We start from the raw sequence: 18,166 nt of genomic DNA on the forward strand, positions 1-18,166 counted from the left end.
GTTAAACTGTTAATGGTCGTTTTGTTCATCCCTGCAAATCTCAAAGTACCCGTACCTGTGATGAAATCGCAGGCGGTGTCAGTCGCTACTTTGACAGCGATTGGTTGAGCTAGCGGAGTGAAGTCAAACAACGCATACCTATCCCCGGTGACGTTGTCCGAAGCCCCAGAGTCCCAGATGACTTCTTGGCCGTCGCAATTGACAGTCATCTCGCAAAGATTGAATCAATGGCCTGAGGGTTCCGCGGATAGGTTCTCGTTCTCAAAAACAAACTCCGCCTCTTCTTCTTCTTTGGCGAACAGCTCAGGATTAATTTGTCTGGTCTCAACCGCTTTCTTGGTGGCGTTGGGATCAGCTGGCTTTGAATGAGGCGTGTTGTGCTGGCGAAAGGTTGTAGGCTTGGAGGTAGTTGTTCTGGAGTCCGGCTGAATTGGTTTGATGTAGGGAACCCGATCAAAATTGTATGTGATTGAGCAGGGAGGGAAGTTTTGTTGACCCGTGGGCCTGTGAGGCATGGTCCGAAGAGGTTGATTGTTTTTTTGACTGGTCGGGCAGTTCGGAGCAAAATGGCCTGTTTGCTTGCAGATGTAGCAGTGTTGGGGTTTGTCCAGAGCCATCACGGAGACGCTTGATTCTTCCTGAGGTCCTGAAACGACACCTGAAAGGCTAGATTCGTTTTGGCTAGCTAGATCGACTGCTAGAGCGGATGATTCTGATCGTCCCGATTCTTTGGCCAAACGGTGTTCAGTGCGCGCGGCTTCCCAGAAGCGAAGTATGTCTCCGGCCAACGGTAGCTCAAAATTGTGAGTCTCCATGAAAAGGTTGACTTTCCGATCAACTACTGTTCCGAGGTGGTCCTGTAGATTGCCCTGGAAGACAAAGCTGACGATGGTGTCCCACGTGAGTGTGACACCCTGCTCCCTGAAAGTTCTCGTGCACTGGTCGATCGCTGCGATTGCTTTGGCCAAACTGTTATAGTTCGATAGTGAGATTTTTTTTTAAATTTCCCATGTGTGGAGCTGTTTCGCGCGGTTGATGATGCAAAACTTGGACAGTAAATGTTCGTAGACTGCAGCCGAGTTTTCAAAATCGACGAGGTTGTAGGATAGATCACTATGTACTGAAGAGTGGATAATCCCACAAGCGATTGTCTCAAAATAGGGGTCAACAATCAAATCCTCGCTCGGTGTGAAAAAATGCTGATTATTGAATTGTTTGAAGGCCGTGAGGCAAAGAGCATCCTCCCAGCGCCTGACATTTGATCCGTCCGGTTTGAGTATGTCATCCGGGTCCAACTTATTGATTGCCGTGTTGATGATGGCTGATGTTTTGGCTGATTCATCAAGCTCACGGCGTCTTTGGGTGCGTACCTCCTCAGCTTCCCGGCGGGCTCGATCCTCTTCTCGCCGAGCTTGGTCTTTGTTCAAACGAGCCTGATCCAGCTCGCGTTGAAAGCGCATCTCGGCGATGAGACTGTTGAGATCGACTTGTCCCGTCTGTTGCGATTGAGGTTGCAGCGCAGGATTAACGTGGGGAGGCGGTTCTGTGCGTCGCCAGTTGTTGGACAAGGATCCAATGGCTCGGCCAGTCAAGCAAGGTTGGAAGGTGGTCTCCTCGGGTAAGTCGTCCAACGCTTCACGTCCTTTGCCTTTGCCGTTGTTGAGGAGAAAGGATTCGTCGCTGTCATGCCTGTTATTGTTGGATAGAGAGGGACCTTCTCCATGGGAATCAGAGGAGGGGATGCGTCCGAGTCGACGTCGGAAGAGGTCATTCGTCGAAAGCTGTGGGCCAAGGACGCTTTTGATTGTTGGGTTCTTTGGGGTTGTGCGGTCTACAGTCCGTAGTCCTGGGATTGTGCCGAGTTTGGGTTTTGGGTATAGGCGGCCAGGCGGTAGTTTGGTATCCGACATGATGCTTGAGGTGACAAGAAGTGATCTTGTGAGTCTGGGGTTGAGAGAGTAGGATAGAATCAAGAGAAAAAGAAAAAAAATGGAAGTTGTCCACGGTCGGCGTAGGTGGTCCAAGGTTGAATAGAACCACAACCTGACTTGCTGGGCTACACGCAAAGTTTAAACCAAGAATGCTGCTCTTTCAGCGGCACCGTGGCTATGGGTGATCAGTCCAACGTAAATATCTGCAGGATATTCACCACGGGCTTGCTTAAAGAGTAGCAAACTAAGAATCTACCCGCAAGCGTTACCACACAAGACTAGGGATTACAAGAGAACTAATCTTCCGAGGTTGAGTTCAGTCGGATAATCGGTTGAAGAGAAGAGAAAAAAAATATTTTGTTATTGGTTTATTATTATTTTATTTTTATTTATTTTGTTTGTATCTGATGTGGAGGATGTATAGGAGTTGGATAAAGAAAAAGAAGAAAGAGAGAAGACTCGCCGGCGGACTACGATTGCTCGTCTGGAATGACTACGGTACTTGTTTTCTATGAAACTACTAGAATAGGACTCGTCCTGATGCCGGCTACGGGTGTGAATGATGGGTAAAGTTGTTTTGAAAGATTTTTGAGCTACTCCGGCGAGAAGCTCATAACCTGTTGGATGGAGAGCTCAAGGAATCAATAGATTTCACATCATAGAGAGGAAAGAGAAACTATATAGTGTATCTACAAGTCTGTGACATGTGGCGCAGTCAAGTACTATGACTATGTCACAACACATTTTTGGGGTGATTTGTTGGACAGGCCTGCACAAGGCCCGCATGGGCCCCTAACAGGCCCGTTGGGCCCATTGAAAAAGTAGTATTTGTTTGGAATTCCCATGCTCTGCTAAAATGTGAAATGGGTCAAACTGAATAAAAAACATGGGGGTACATTTTTGGGGAGATTTTTTGGACGGGCCTGAATGAGGCCCACATGGCCCCCACAAAGCCCACTGGGCCCATTGAAAGAGTAGCCTTGGTTAAGAAAGCATATGCTCAGCTAAGAAATAAAATGTGTCAGACTGAGTAAAAACCCTAGGGGCACATTGTTGGGGAGGCTTTTTGGATGGGCCTGCATCAGGCCCGTACGCGCCAAAAGGGTTCCAAGGAAAAAGGAAAGGGCCTGGACATACATTCCACAAATGTCATACAGATGTCAGAAGCCCTTCAATATCTTCTGTTGATTAGTGGTCAATTGGTGCTGTTCTGAAACATCATATGGGCATTCTTAACCAAGACTACTTCTGGGTTGGCCAAACCAACTTTGGGTGGGCCCTGACGGGCCTGATGCAGGTCTGTCAATAAGCCCTCCCCAAAAGTGTGGCCCCATGTTTTTTACTCAGGTTGACACATTTTTGTTTCTTAGCAGAGCATAGGCATTCTTCACCAAGGCTACTCTTTCAATGGGCCCAGCGGGCTTTGTGGGGGCCATGTGGGCCTCATTCAGGCCCGTCCAAAAAATCTCCCCAAAAATGTACCCCCATGTTTTTTATTCAGTTTGACCCATTTCACATTTTAGCAGAGCATGGGAATTCCAAACAAATACTACTTTTTCAATGGGTCCAACAAGCCTGTTAGGGGCCCATGCGGGCTTTGTGCAGGCCCGTCCAACAAATCACCCCAAAAATGTGCCCCATTGTTTTTTACTCAGTCTGACACAATTTTTTTTTTTGGCTGAGCACACTCAGTTTGCATTTTTTTTCAGCACGGAGTGAGTTTTTTTCAATGATTTTCCCAACCTCAAACTTTGAGTAATTTTTTTTGGGAAATTTAATTATCCTTGAAGTGGAAGAAGCTAGGCTCCAAGGCCATGTCACTCATGACCCAATCCAAGCAGCTGGTAATGTGCATTATAATAAGGGATCTAGTAAAAAATGGGGATTTGCCAAGCCTTAGGTGCGTCAGGATTCACACCAAAGCTCAACACGTGGGGGCAAGCCTCTCTGTGAGACAGAGACCCTGCGGGGCTCTCCTCCAGAGAGGGCTTTTTTGAGCTTGGGAGAATCCTGGGCACCAATTGTTACTGGACAGGATATCAGACAGCACTACAGGTGAGTAAAATATCTCTAATCCAGTAATCAATCAGTTCTGCCCACCAAGGGGAATGTGGTTTTGAGGATTTGTACAGTGCCCAGAAGAAAGTTTTCATGAATTTTCTTTTGACTAGAACACATACAAACCATGCTTGTTAAGTTCAGATATATTGGGAGGATGGACAGAAAGGTTTAAAAGAATGAATATAAGTAATGTTTTTGGAAAAAATAAGTGCATACTAGCTGAAAATATTTTTTTCATTAAATGACAATTGTGGAAAATCTTTAATACTATTCCAAAAAAACCATGAATAATCAGAATCAATAGACGGACATGTGACGTGAATGATAATGAATGAAAAAATGAATCCCTAAATCCATCCTAAATTTTAGTTGGCAGTGAAAACACCCCAGACACTGTTTTTTTGTTACCTGCAGTGCAAATTTGAAATTTTGGATGTCCTTTCCCTGCCCACAAAAATTTAGGATGGATTTTGGGATTCATTTTTTTTTTCATTTATTATCATTCCCGTCACATGTCAGTCTATTGATTCTGATTATTCATGGTTTTTTTGGAATAGTAATAAAGATTTTCCAAAATTATCATTTAATGAAAAAATATTTTCAGCTAGTATGCACTTATTTTTTCCAAAATCATTACTTATATTCATTCTTTTGCAGCCTTTCTGTCCATCCTCCCAATAAATCAGAACTCAACAGGCATGGTTTGCATGTTTTCTAGTCAAAAGAAATTTCATGAAAACTTTCTTCTGGGCACTGTACAATGAAAGAAAGGGCTGTGGGATTATTAAGCCCGAAGTCTATCTGGAAACTAACATACAGTCAAACCCTTGAAACCACATACCCCTTGGTGGACTGAATTTCCTATGTGGTTTGGCAGGTTATGTGGTTAAAAGGGTTAGCTACAGGCCAAAATGAGAATTTGGTGGACCCAAATGAGTATGTGGTTTGGGAGGTTATGCCCTTATACAAGTATGTGGTTTCACAGGTTTGACTGTAAAAACAAAACAGAATAGAACAAAAAAAGAAAAGGTCCCAGCTTCTTGGAAAACACATTTGATAGGTTCTGCCTTTGCTCGATTTGATTGAGCGACTCAGAGGAAGCTATCTCCCATGCATCCGTTGACAAATTGTTGTGAATGACAGTTTGGGGATCGACATGTAGATCGATCATCGGTCAGACGGAAGCTCTTGCTTGCTTAAGTGAGCTTGAAAACGGTACTGAACCGCTACTGCTAGGAGTATATCGAGATCGCATTGCATGGTAGACATAGACATCATGATGGAAGTGAAGTTGGGGATCTGGGGATTTTTATGTATTACGAAGCTGCGATCGCCTTGGGGGCTCGGACTCCACGGCGCTTGGCAACCACTACATCTTCAGCCTTTTCAACTTCCTCAGTCACAGGGGTCAAGATGATCTCAACGTGACAAGGGTGTCCTTGGTAAGGGTTAACTGAGAAGGGAATTCGGATATGAGTAAGCACAGTCGGGTCACTGGAAATCTTCATGAAAGAGAAGACTAACTTCGACCGTGAGCACGGTATGTGCGTCGACGGGTTTTGGGGGCCTGGTTGACGTTGACACTGGTGATGATCAGGTCCTCGGGCTCGAGCTCGTTGGCAACGGCGTTGGCCTGGGCGTTCTTGAGGAGTTGAATCATGTATTTGGCCGACTTAAGAGGCCATCGACCTGTTCAAAGAGATACCATTCAGGAGGCAGGTCACATGGCGATCGGTGTAGCAATTCGACCAACCTTGAGTGGCCTTGTGAGCCTTAGCCTGGGCAGTTCGTCCGACTCCACCAGAAAATCTTCGGAAAGGAACACATTGTTTGTGTTCTGTGACGTCGTTCAAGAAAGAGAGGGCTTTGGCGAGTTTGAGGCCAGTGATGGCAGCAGCTGTCTCCCTGCCGGTAGGAAGAGCAAATCAAGATCAAACGAGGTCAACAAATGAGAGAATAGTATATCCAGTTCGCAATGATGCGAAGCCGACGGCCTGGGAGGTCTCGTGTCTGATAACGACCAGGTGAGAGAAACATCGATTTTACCTCGTGTTCTTGAAATGGACGCGGAGGTAGTTACTTCGAGACCGAGCGATGGCCTTGCGGTCTTCTTTTCCGTCCTCCTTCTTTGGAATGAGGTGTGCGGCGGCGTACTTGGGGGCCATCTTCTCGAGTCGTCGTCGTCTTCGTGGGTTTCGGCTGGGGCTATAGTCTTGAGGGCTTGGCCGGGGTGTGCGGGCGGTAGTATGACCGGTTGTTGGTGGAGCGGCCGGTTAGGTTTCAGCAGATCGTCTCATAGGGTTAGGTTTTAGATTACATCCAACTCGCGCCCTCCCTCACCCCCGACCCAGAGAGCCCGAATCTGAGGCAGGTCCCCGGAATCGGACAGTTTGACCGCATCAAGGATAGAAGCTCTCCGGCCGAAACCTGCCGAAACACTATGCCGGTCTGCGGCTTAACTCGACAAGTACCCCTGGTGGGAGGTTCGCTGTGGCTGGCGGCGGAGCTCTCCCTCCCGCGCTGCGTGGTCCGAGTGGCTTTGCTAGCTCGGGTTTGCAGGGGGAAGGGCGGTTCTACTCGACCTCGAGTCGCAAGCCTTTCTGCTTTCTGCACAGTCCTATCAGGTCCTATCCAATGGTAATCATCTGGGTTGAGTCAATGAGCACCACCAAGCTTTTGTGCGACTAGCTTTCGTAGGAAGCACACTGCTCGCCTGCCCCTTCAGCTATGTATTTACGTGGTTAGCGAAAGCTTGCCCCAAGAGGGGAAAAACTTTTCAAGGCTTCTCTCTTCTCTTACGAAATTAAAGAAACCTCGTTCTCATTGTAAATAATCTGTGTCTTGATGTAATTAGCCCGTAACCTGTTTCAAACACACCGCGACCAACAGTCACAGATACCATCTCTCACAATTCTGTCTTTTCGAAGGCGTGGATATTAGGCAAGGAAAGTTACTGAATACTAACAATTTTCTCCACACATTTTAACTTCTATGCATAAATTCAAGCTGGATTTTGCTCTCATACCACGATCTTGCATTACAATCAGCGGGGGTTAAGAAATTGTTATTGTGTCAAAACTAGCTCTGTATTCAAGAATGGGGGAGAGGATAGAGCTGAATGAGGGCAGCGGGGACGCTGATTCAACCCTGCTGATTTATATTTATTTAATGTTCGCGAAACTAGCAGAAAGATTATCCTTGATGCGATGCATGCATATTCCCTAGGTGAACGACTTTCTGGGCGATTTTCCATCCTGACTCTTGCAAGCGTAGGTTGACTGTTGGTCGTGGGGTTGGCTCCTACCGATGAGACTCCACGCTAAAATACTGCCGACGCCAAGAAGGCCTCCCACACCGGCGATCGTCGCGGTACCGACAAACGTAAGACCCGCCGCTCCGATGCTCTGCAAAACCGCGCATAGGCTGCTCGCTGCAACCGACCCCTTGTAGCTCGCCATAAAGTAAGCACCAGGTGTTCCGGCAATGATACCTGGTTTGCTAAAACCCAGCATCGCAACGAAACCGAGGAGAAGGCTCGGAGCGGATATGGCTCCTAAAGCAGCGCTGCCTATAATGTAATTGAAAATACCTGATGTTGAAAATTCGAGTGAGTTTGCTTTAGTAGCGGCCGTCAAATCCTCATCTCATGCTTACCGGTGTTAGTCTTATGTTTAGTCGTGAACATAAATTTTCTGTCCTTATCGAACTCCGGGATGGCTTTCATCGACAACATCCATCCTCGGTACCCGGCATCGATTTGGCGGCCGCCAACGTATATTGCCAATAGAGTGATGTTTTGCTTTGCGCACAACACGATTAATCCATCACGGAGTTGACCGACTGTTATGTTCTTCGATTCGGGAGCAAGCTCAAAGCAGTGGCAGAACTCGACGTCCTTCAGTCCCATTTCTAATTTTTTGAAGATGGGCAGCGGCATGTGAGTTTTCCGTTCGTTTGGTTGAAGTTTCGGCTGCTATTCGCTATTTCAGACCAGAAATCAAGGCGTCGATTCCAGAGCTCTTGGAGTTGAATGAGAAGAGCAGTGCAAAAATGGAAGAGTCATAGGAAGGGGCGGAAGAGAGAAATCGAGAGCAAGATATCTAATACGAAAAACGGGATAACATATCTTACCTGAGGCTGGGATTAGAAAAGTCAATAGAAAAAAAAACCTCTTGAGTCCTTCGAGTTGAACAAGGAGCGTGAGGAAAGAGGTGGCGGCTCCGGGTGAAGTGGATTTAATAATGGTGAGTATGGATGTATAAAGCCCTTTGATTGCTGAGTTTGCAAACCGCCCGCGGGCAGCGTGTGTCAACAGAGATATCTTCGTGTTGTTTGGTTCTTTGGGAGAAAGGGCTACACATATTATTGTAGAAGCTCTCAACAGTTCTTAACTTCCAGCTTTGGAGGTTGTTATGAAGCAATTGTGGACATACTGTTTAAACAAAGGGTGTGTGTGGATACCTATGTATATTTAGTTGGGAATCGGATGGGCCAAGGACCCTTTAAACATGTATGTTGTGGTTGTAGATCATTGGGCGGCAGTGCTTGCGTTAAAGTTTACCTGAGCAGGACGTTGTTTGCTGAAGTATTCCCCGTGGGCATCCATTTGTTCCGCTTTCAATTTTTCCACTGCTGTTTGCTTCCTTCCCTGCTGTTCTATTCCTATAGTTTTTGGGTGGGATTTCCGTTTCATTTCATGCCTTTTTTTTAAAAAAAAAACGTAAACATAAAACCAACAGATTTTATCTTGTAAACACACAATGTGGCAACAAATTACGTGGATGAGTAAAGCGGTTTAAGCCAAGGTCTACTGAACAGAGTCCTACCCTCCTATCCATGGGGTAGTATTGCGCCGGCCGGCTGTCCCGCAGGGGCCCTCCTTCGGAATCCAAAGGTCCCCGCGGGACAGCGCTGCCCTCTCCACCCAACGGGGCAGCATACTCCTCGATATTCCCTCCTTGAACTATGAAGCATACATATTCTCCCGTACGCGCGGGTGACATCATTCATGGGTTTGTTACAGCCAAATATCGACATGCTAAACATTCTGTCTGGTTCGTGCACAATTTACAGAACAGACTTTGAACTGCACAAAATTCTTTAGTGTTAATTATGTGGTCTCGAAATTTGAGAAAGCGGAATCAGTGCCAGCTTTCTCAAAACAAATTGTACAACATTTCGAATTATGTGGGGCAGGTTTTACTAGGGCAATTTATCATGCATTGAGAATTTCGGGTGGATATGCGACCAGCGATCATCACCAAACGATATTCTCGCCTTTATAATCGAAGAATTGACCACCATCGCCTATTCCCAATTTCGAGATGACGTTGAGGAGTGAACTGGCGGCGGTTTCGGTGTCGTGGATGCCCTGCTTGGAACCGGAGAGATCTTTGGGGACGAACCTCTGCGAGAGCTCGGTGCCGGCGACGGTGCCTGGATGTAAGGCGACAGTGACAGTGGGCGAGATCGAGCTCCGGGCGGCCAGCTCGTTCTGTAAGGTGACGATGATCTGGTTGAGGGCGGTCTTGGAGGAGCGGTAGGAGTACCATCTGGATCGATCATCTCTCTGTCAGCCCATGTCGCTATCTCTTCCCTCGCCTGCATACTCGATCGAAGTCTGTGAATCTGCTCTCACCCTCCTAGGGAGTTGTCTCCAATACTGCCCACCCTCGCACTGAGACTTGCGAGCACGTTGACCTCCGGCTTGACTAGGCCCATAGACGGATCCTCCGCATCAGTTGGTTTTGGGTCTACCTTGAGCGGTAGGAGTGGCACGAAATGCTTGTAAGTCAATAGATGCCCAAACGTATTAACCTGAAACGTTCCACGACGCGTTGCGCTCAGTTAGCTATCGGAGAATGATACTTGTAGCTGCTTCAGTTGGAGCCTTACCTCGAAAGTCTTTTGCATCTCTCCTTTTTGGATTTTGAGGATGGACTTTTCAGGTAGCAACTGCCACACGGAAAGATGCGATGGAATGGCAAGTGTTTTTCTAATCATTAATCCCCCGATGAATGGAACATCTCAGAGCGAGGACTTACGACACCGGATACATTGATAAGCAGCCTGAGGTTTTGTCCGAAGTTTTCCTTGACGTACCCGGCAGCCAGGGCGATTGACTGTTCGTCTTGGACATCCAGCTCGAGATTATGTAGTCTTTTGCTGAGCTTGGTCGAGTTCTCGAGTTTTTCTAAGATTTGTGCTCTACCCTCTTGAGGAGTTCGTGAAGTGGCTACGACTTGCAGCTTGGTATGTTTCAAAAGATGTCGGGTTAGAGCTAAGCCGATCCCCCTGAATTCGAACACATCAACTTCCTTCCTCTCTCTTGGAGCCCGGGTGTTGTATTTAAATATCTGATGTGTGACTTACCTGGATGAGCCTTGGATTACGGCCACGTTCGCCATTGCGAATGATTGAGTTTGCTGATAAATACATACGTCACTGGCCAGTCGCGCATACATATACACCGTCTTACATAATCAGCCCACCCACCTCGATGGCTGCCAACCCCTTTCATGACCGACCGAACCATCCACCATCGCCATTCACCATCAACCACTGGCCATGGACCGGGCAGCAATCCACCAGCAACAGCAGCAGTCCTCGACGAACTCAAACTCGTTCTCCAGTCTCAACAACCTCAACAACAGCACTGCCACCAACATCCAGCCATCCGCCTCGCAACTCATACTCGACTCCCCAGAACCACCGATCACACCATCAAAGGACCACCTCAAAGAACAGCTAGCAGCCCTTCGGGTAAAGCTCGAAAGAGCCGAAGCCATCCAACGCGGCGCTGAAAACTTGCTACATCAGGTCGGGGCTGGCCAAGGCCTGAAACGCAAGGACAACGATCTATCCTCTCAACCCAACAGCTCGATCGGAGGCTCCTCGACGACCACCACCGCGAGCACTCTTCATGCATCCGTTGAGGCCGAGTTGGATCTGGCCAACCGAAACGTGAAGGCCCTGGTCAAAGAAATCGAAGCACTCGAAGCACTCTCAGGTTCATCTATTTGACCTCAATCCCCACCTCGAGGCTGATTAAATGTTTACATAAACCTCAATCTCCATCCTGTTCTCCTTTTCTACGACCATAGCCACATCCCCCAGGAAAGGAAGAAGAAGACTCAAAACAAACGATAGTGGTCAGTCAAACTGTGACCTGATCTATACGCCCTCGCTCCTGACATGGCCGCCAGTTTACCTCCAGCTCAATCTAATCCACCAACCCAAATCTTTCCAGGTAAATTTCCTGCTTTCAAAATTTGCATCAATCAATGTCCGCGAGAACCGCATTTATCTGACTGTATCAAAACTTTCCAAAATACAATCGTATCACTTATTCCAGACGATAATGTACGAATTCAATCAGAAATAGAGGAGTTGATCAAGCAGTTTGTCAATGAGGAATCATTGTCAGAACCTCAACTCAGAAAGCTGTCCGATCTAGTCAAAGGTCAACGCGGTCACTCTAAATTAAATCGGCGGAAATTGATAGAAATGTTGAGTAAAAAATCACGTCCATATTTAAACACTGCTTTTGTGTAAAAAGGACGTGGAATATTGACAGAGAACCTGTTGTCTTATTCAGTGGTCTGCTAGGATTAACTGATTCTTGTACAACTGAAGTTAGGGCGGAATCTTATCGGCTGCTACGTCATGCAGCACATACTCTAGTAGATATGAACGTCCTCCGTTTATCGCGCGTCGAATTCTTTATCATCAAGTTAGTGCTTTCTCACTATAAGTTGATTAGGATGACTATGATCCTCCCAGCTCCAACCAGTTGGGTACCGTTCTCACTCTCAACGACTTACCTTTTGGCGCCTCTAGAACCTTGGCACGAGACCACAAGCATGATTATGAGAAACTACAAGCACTCATCCTTGTCCGATCAGTTGCCTGTCACCCCCGCTTTTTGACCTTGTGCATCGCTCGTGCTATCGTTGCTATTGCAGAAACAGCCGAAGAAAAATTGAGACAGTTGGCAATCGAAACTTTGGGAGAATTGAGTTGAGTATTGCCATTTTTTGTATCGCTAGTTCAGAATATTTTTTATAATTCCCCAAGAAAGAAACTACCATGTATCACAACATTCTCATATCTGATTTTTTTTTCTCGTTGGTCTTAGTGGTTAGGGATTTTGAATTACTGTCCCAAGCAGATGGAATAAAAGTGGTCATGCAAAGCCTGACCGATCCCTCCGGGGGCCTGAAAGAATTGGCCCCATATATGGCCAGTCTGGTGATGGCTATGGTTGATCGTCCCGTTTGCCGACAGTATCTTAAACCGGGTGTAGATTTTGAAGTGAGTGGCGACACTGTTTAAACGGAAGGTTAGATCACACAACAAACTTATTTTTTGATCCAGTCAGCGCTTGCTGCGATCACCGAAGTTAATGAACCCAGTTCATCACAAGCCCAGGATGAACGAGTCCGAACCAGCGTCAAACTTGTGGTACTCCTTTTGAAATCATGGACGGGTAAGCTTTGCTATCTTCTGTTGTATCTTGTCTCCTTTTCGAATAGGTGTGCTGAAGTCGGTTTTGGTCAATAGGATTGATGTTTCTGTGTTTGAACAAAAAGAGATCACTAAGGATGTATGTCCAATCAATGAAAGTGCCATCCGACAGCATACGGGTAGGCGCTCGTCGTGACATCGTGACATCTTTTTTTCTGGCCGTAGTCACACCATCCAGTCCAATTTGTGAATACGGAACCATTGACGCACTTTCAATATTTCCCTATTCTTTTACAGCTGATATTAATCGACGCGCTATTCGAAATATTCCAAATCAAAACGCCGCAATGGTTTAGCACTTTCATGTCTGGCAAAAGGTTGACTTGTCAGTTAGATATCCTATTGCGCTTTGTCTTCCATGTAACATGGTTTAATTTCAGTATGAAGTCCCTGCAGTCTTGCTGACGGAAGTACGTGTTCTCTCTAATTTGTGCCTTAGATTACCAAAAACCGGGAACACAACCCGTCCAATCATCACAACCACCTATCAACAAAGATCTACCTGAAAAAACATCCGAACGGGCCACTTTGGCTGACCATTACCTTGCAATCCTTCTGCTTGTATTTTTTGATGTGAAATTGTTAGAAACTTTGATCGAAATCACTGAGTCCAAGGGGACGCGAGATGAACCTGTTCCAGGATCAACGACCACCAAGCAAGCCAATCTGAACATTGCTTTGGCATCAAAATCCAGCGTGGTACGGAAGAAAGCTTCGCTTCTGATCGCCGAAATTCTAGATCTTTCCAACCGCATCTTGCCCTTACGATACGGCACGCGGATCCAATCTTTACCCCGTCTCTTCGAGCTGGCTGCATCATTCCAACAAGGGGATCATCGGTCGACTGGGACGGCGGCGCTGAGGGAGGTGGATAGTTTACATCGCACGAAGAACCGACTGGCGTCGCCATTCCTGACCAGCCGGGGCGATCCGGGATCAAATTCGAGTCATTGGGACGATGTATCGCTATTCCGCTCGTTCGGAATCGGCTCGATGGGTCTCACGTCTGTAGGTGGAGTTAGTGGAAGTGCCACGGCGACTTCGGTGAACGGCTTGCTCAGTGCGGTGTCGAATAGCGAAAGCGCGAGCAAGGTGGGCGGGTCTGGCGTGATGGGATCGAGTGCGTCAGTGAACGGATTGGCCAGCGGGCTAAGCTTGATTACTGGCGTCTCATCGACTACGACGGGCAGCGGAAATGGTACAAGTGGATTGGGCAGTGTTGGCGGCGTGGCCGGCAACGTCAGCGCAGGCTCTGATCCACCTCAGAACGCCAAACTTCTGCCGCACTCCGACCCTCGCTTTCGGCTCCATTTCATGAATATTGATGATGTCAGCTTCCGCAACTTGGTCATCGAAACCCAGGTCTTGGTCACTAAAGACCACACTCGTTGGAACCTCGTCAAGTTACTCGAGTTGATCGAGGGCACGCTTTATATGAACCCTAAACGATTGGAGGAGCTTACTAGAAGCACTAAAGTCATGAAACGTCTCTTAGGCTTTCTTCATCCTTTCGAGGGCAGATATCCTTACATCAAGCGCACTAAGGTATGCACGTTTTTTTTTTTCCTTTGAAGAAAGGTTCAATGAAACTGACTATCTGACTGTCTGTTATGAATTTACTTTTACAAGCACACTAGTCGTTATACCAAACTTGCTTGCTCAACTCTTCAAACTTTACTCAGTGATCCTGTCGGAGTGAAGTTTTTGTCAGAGGATAAATTAGTTGAACAGATTGGCTTAGGTTTGCGACAGTTAGACCAGGTTGGCAATCCGTTTTCCTCGCGAGCATCCCATATTCAATTAAAAAATAAAATAAAGACTTATATTTTGCTTTTCACTTCGGTGAACAAACCTTTATTGTAGCATACTGGTGCTCAGTCAAACGAAGTCTTGTTTTCTCAAAGTCGAGTTGAAGATACTTTGACTCATGGTTATTTTGAAATGCTTGGCGTTTTGAGTAAATATCCCGAAGGAATCAAGTTTGTGCCACCTTTTTTGAAGAGCTCGAACGGCGCCACTTCTCTGATATTTCGTCACCTGCGCTTTTTCATCCGCTGACTTGGTTTCCTATGCTCCGTGGTCTTTGTAAATTTTTAGGTTGATGGAAAAATTCAAAATATTCACCTCTTTCTACGCGCTTTGTGAAATGAGAACGCGAGATGATTTGGTGAAACAAGTGATCGAAAATGTTGATTATTCGATGTGAGTGATTGCATTTCTTGAGATCTGGCTCGCTGTCGTGTCTGATCCGCGTTGTTTCACTCATTTATTTAGAAATGGACATTGCCGCTTAGTGCTCTCAAAGGCATTGACTTCCTCCTACAAGCATGTTCGGTTGTTTGCGACCCATCACCTAGAAAAACTAATCTCCCGGGCCGATTTCTCACTCTCTGGATCACCTTACCCACCTGTCAATAGCGTCCCAGCCAACAGCCCAACGGCGATCAACGATGCCAAAACCTGGTCGATCCGGCTACTCTTGACACAGTTGTACGACCCATCCCCTGAGGTGTGTGGTTTGGCGGTCGAGATCCTCGAAGAGGCTTGTGCTGGCTCTATCGAAGTCCTCGAAACAGTAGTCAAGATGAGACCTTCAGTCGAAAATCTCGGTGATGTTGGGGCCCCATTATTGTTGAGGTATAAAAAATTCACAACTGAAATATTTATTCGAAGTTGCACTGATCCGCTCTCGCTTTCCCTTAGGTTCCTTTCTACTTCTGTCGGTGCGCGTTATCTTAATGAAATCGAATGGACCGAGAGGGAAATGGATGATTGGTTCCAGGTATGTTGGATTCCTCTTTGTAAGTAGAAGTCCATTTGGCTTTGGTCTAATACTCATTATTGCTATTGGATATTCTCAGGAACGCAACCGAGATTATGTGATTCAATTAGAGGTTTATCTCTCCAAGTTACTGAATGCAGATGGCACTAGAGATGAAGAAGATGACGAGCTTATGTAAGTTTCAGACAAAATAGTTTTATTGCAAAAGACAACCAAAAATTGCTCGCGCTGAAAAAAGGGATGACTTTTCGATCTAGTGCTAGCGTGGATGGCTCGCCGCCCCCGCATTTCTACGGAGAATTGGTCAAGACTGCCGAAGGACGTGAGCTGTTGACCGCCAAAGGGCATTTCGATGAATTCGTGAAAACGATCCGCCAGCATGGACGAGAGGAGTGTGACCTTGAAGTTATCAATCAAGTGAAGACCGCCCTATGGGCCATTGGCAATATCGGCGCATCCGTCGGCGGCCTTACCTTTTTAGAGGCGGAGTGTGTGGTCGATGATGTGGTCTCGATCGCTGAAAGTAGCAACGTCTTTTCAGTAAGAGGGTAAGAGACCAGATATTCGATTAGTATCCGACAAACCAGTCCCGCTAATTTATCGTGCCTCGGTTAGTACATGTTACTTTGTGTTGGGCCTGATTTCATTAACATCAGAAGGATCAGAACTCTTGGAAGACGCCGGATGGGCGACCGTCCAAACCCCCTTAGGAATGATCACTGGGATTTGTGTGCCCACCCGTCTGAATGAATTCATCGTCAATCCAACCTGGAAACCCAAGAAAAAGAAGCTACCGGACTTGTCGACTCGTTATACTCCCTTCAAATCACCCATCCACCGAAAAATCTTGATCGCTATCGCCAATCTAAGTAACCATCTTCTCGCTAACAATTCCTCTAAAACCTTAGCTAGGTTTGTCAATCCATTCAATACTTTAGTTGGGCCTACTGTGATAATTGAAATCGTGATTTTTGTTTGTATGCGATGCAGATTGAAAGCGAAACATCGAGAAGCGTTTCAAGATTTGGGATTATTTCACCGAGCACTCAAAATCCTAGGAAATTATCATTACAGGTTAATGACACGAAGGTTTGTAATGGAACTTTTTGGTGACATCAAGTTAGACTCGACGTCGGCACGGAAGATCCACGAGGCGGGAGAATCGATGAAGAGCTCAAGAGCAGATACCAGCAGGACGATCACCCACGATATTTCTCCTGTAAATGTAGGCAGCGAGCAGGCTACAACACTGCCCGAAAAAAATGACGGCAATGTGGATGAGGAAGAGGAGGAATCAGAAGAAGAATCAGAAGAATCGGAAACATACGAGAGTGTAAGGATGGAAGACTTGCCCGTCAGGAGCGGCAGTTGTTTACTCGAAGCCTACGATAAAACAGATTATTGTAGCGATGATGATGAAGAGGATGGTGAGGATGAGGAGATTGAAGCAAACGGAACGGAAAACGGGACGTCTCTTGTCCCCACAGACCACTCGCCCGCCTCTCGCCCTGCTGCTCTCGTTCCTCCTCGCTCTTCAGTCGGTGATGCCAAACTTCGTGACCGTCTCCCCATGGTTACTGTTAGAGGATTCATGGTCTCTTAATCTTCATCACTTCCTTCTTTTGCAATGCCTTCCTAACTATTCCACAAGTCATTCATTCCCTCATCGAAGAATGACGGAATCCCTGGTTTCCTTGTAGACATATATTCTTATTGTTCCTTCAGCTTTTTCGTTTTGTTATTGTTGTTGTGATATCAACATTGTTACATATATAAATCTTCATTTATAATCACTTGGCCATATAACCAAAAATTAAGTCTGTTTTGGAAGGCTGACATCCAAAAAATGGCAAGGGCTTGTTGTGATCTTATCAGCGGGAATGAAAGAAAAACTGAATGGATTTGATAAGCCCAGTATGTGATCAGCTACAAACATCTATTAGAGTGTATGCCAAGGCTGGATTTGAAATTAATTGGGGTTTGGGATTTAATTTTGTAGCTCTTCACGCAGGAATTTCGACAGGCATAGCCAGGCATAGCCTCCACTGGCGGTGGACAGCTCCGCTGCTTGCTCCCGCTCCCTGCCTGTGCAGGCCTATTAGTTAAGCTCCAGGCCGCGGGTCTGTTTGGTTGGGCCGACTCACTACAAATTTCCCCCAGCAGCCAACCCAAACCCGGCCTGAATCCGGCCCAGTTGTGGCATTGGCAGGGCCACCCAATTGCCATCCCTATAGGAGTGTGCCAATGTTGTAAGAATTGGGATCCAGAAATATCCACGGACATCGAGATATCCGTCTATATCCGCAGGTCTGGGAACCTCGGATCGTAGATATCTGGCATAATCCTTGGTCCTTTACAGATATCCCAGATTGTCTACCGGCATTGGCTAAGGGTTGAAGTGTCGGTATTGCTTGAGTGGGAGCAGGTGGGAGCGGCGGATCCTAGTGACCTGCACATCGAGGATGTATGGTTGCCTGCAAGTCCGAGTATGTAGGTAAAGCACTGATCAGTTTGTTTGATGGCCAGGTCGAATAAATGTCGGATTATGCAGGCCTATCGAGCAGGATGATCTGCTTTTCGATTCTCTACTTTTAGACTGCTCAAGGCTCAAGCCTTAAGGACGGAAATGATCAGCACAAGGAGTTTTGCACAAGAAAACTCAAAAGCAACATGCGGGTTGAGAAGCCGGGCAGACTAGTCTATTTGCTTTCCTTCTTTGTTTTAACTTTTCTTGTCCGGCTGATCGCGCTAATGCTCCCGAGGAAGACAGACCTCAGTCCCATCCAAAAGATCCATTTGGCAAAAGAACACGCAGCTTCTGCTTTCCAGTTCTTCGGCTGCACTGTCCTTTCTTTCTATATTTCCC

At 46.6% G+C, this 18,166-nt stretch overlaps 5 protein-coding genes across 5 annotated transcripts; 2 read left to right on the top strand and 3 right to left on the bottom strand.

The window, feature by feature from the left end:
* Positions 1–5,308: 5,308 nt before the first annotated feature.
* On the bottom strand, positions 5,309–6,157 carry PtA15_8A477 (uncharacterized protein; the record flags this gene model as incomplete). The annotated part of the gene is made up of 4 exons (XM_053171911.1): positions 5,309–5,445; positions 5,517–5,681; positions 5,746–5,897; positions 6,039–6,157. The coding sequence occupies 4 exons, from the start codon at positions 6,155–6,157 to the stop codon at positions 5,309–5,311; spliced, it is 573 nt and encodes a 190-aa protein (XP_053023128.1).
* A 1,056-nt stretch (positions 6,158–7,213) lies between these two features.
* PtA15_8A478 (uncharacterized protein) lies at positions 7,214–7,929 on the bottom strand (the record flags this gene model as incomplete). The annotated part of the gene is made up of 2 exons (XM_053171912.1): positions 7,214–7,581; positions 7,647–7,929. 2 exons carry the CDS (start codon positions 7,927–7,929, stop codon positions 7,214–7,216), a joined length of 651 nt encoding a protein of 216 aa, XP_053023129.1.
* Positions 7,930–9,249: 1,320 nt separating this feature from the next.
* On the bottom strand, positions 9,250–10,399 carry PtA15_8A479 (uncharacterized protein; the record flags this gene model as incomplete). The annotated part of the gene is made up of 5 exons (XM_053171913.1): positions 9,250–9,544; positions 9,631–9,809; positions 9,888–9,947; positions 10,037–10,286; positions 10,365–10,399. The coding sequence occupies 5 exons, from the start codon at positions 10,397–10,399 to the stop codon at positions 9,250–9,252; spliced, it is 819 nt and encodes a 272-aa protein (XP_053023130.1).
* A 92-nt stretch (positions 10,400–10,491) lies between these two features.
* PtA15_8A480 (uncharacterized protein) lies at positions 10,492–11,015 on the top strand (the record flags this gene model as incomplete). The annotated part of the gene is made up of 2 exons (XM_053171915.1): positions 10,492–10,494; positions 10,584–11,015. 2 exons carry the CDS (start codon positions 10,492–10,494, stop codon positions 11,013–11,015), a joined length of 435 nt encoding a protein of 144 aa, XP_053023131.1.
* Positions 11,016–11,680: 665 nt separating this feature from the next.
* Positions 11,681–16,903, top strand: PtA15_8A481 (uncharacterized protein; the record flags this gene model as incomplete). Its single annotated transcript, XM_053171916.1, has 16 exons — positions 11,681–11,724; positions 11,832–12,010; positions 12,130–12,305; positions 12,369–12,480; positions 12,555–12,637; positions 12,756–12,843; positions 12,958–14,063; positions 14,148–14,279; positions 14,382–14,497; positions 14,616–14,720; positions 14,793–15,155; positions 15,222–15,300; positions 15,380–15,474; positions 15,558–15,848; positions 15,916–16,212; positions 16,291–16,903. 16 exons carry the CDS (start codon positions 11,681–11,683, stop codon positions 16,901–16,903), a joined length of 3,879 nt encoding a protein of 1,292 aa, XP_053023132.1.
* Positions 16,904–18,166: the final 1,263 nt, after the last annotated feature.

Source organism: Puccinia triticina, chromosome 8A, assembly GCF_026914185.1.
Source record: "Puccinia triticina chromosome 8A, complete sequence".
NCBI lineage: Eukaryota > Fungi > Basidiomycota > Pucciniomycetes > Pucciniales > Pucciniaceae > Puccinia > Puccinia triticina.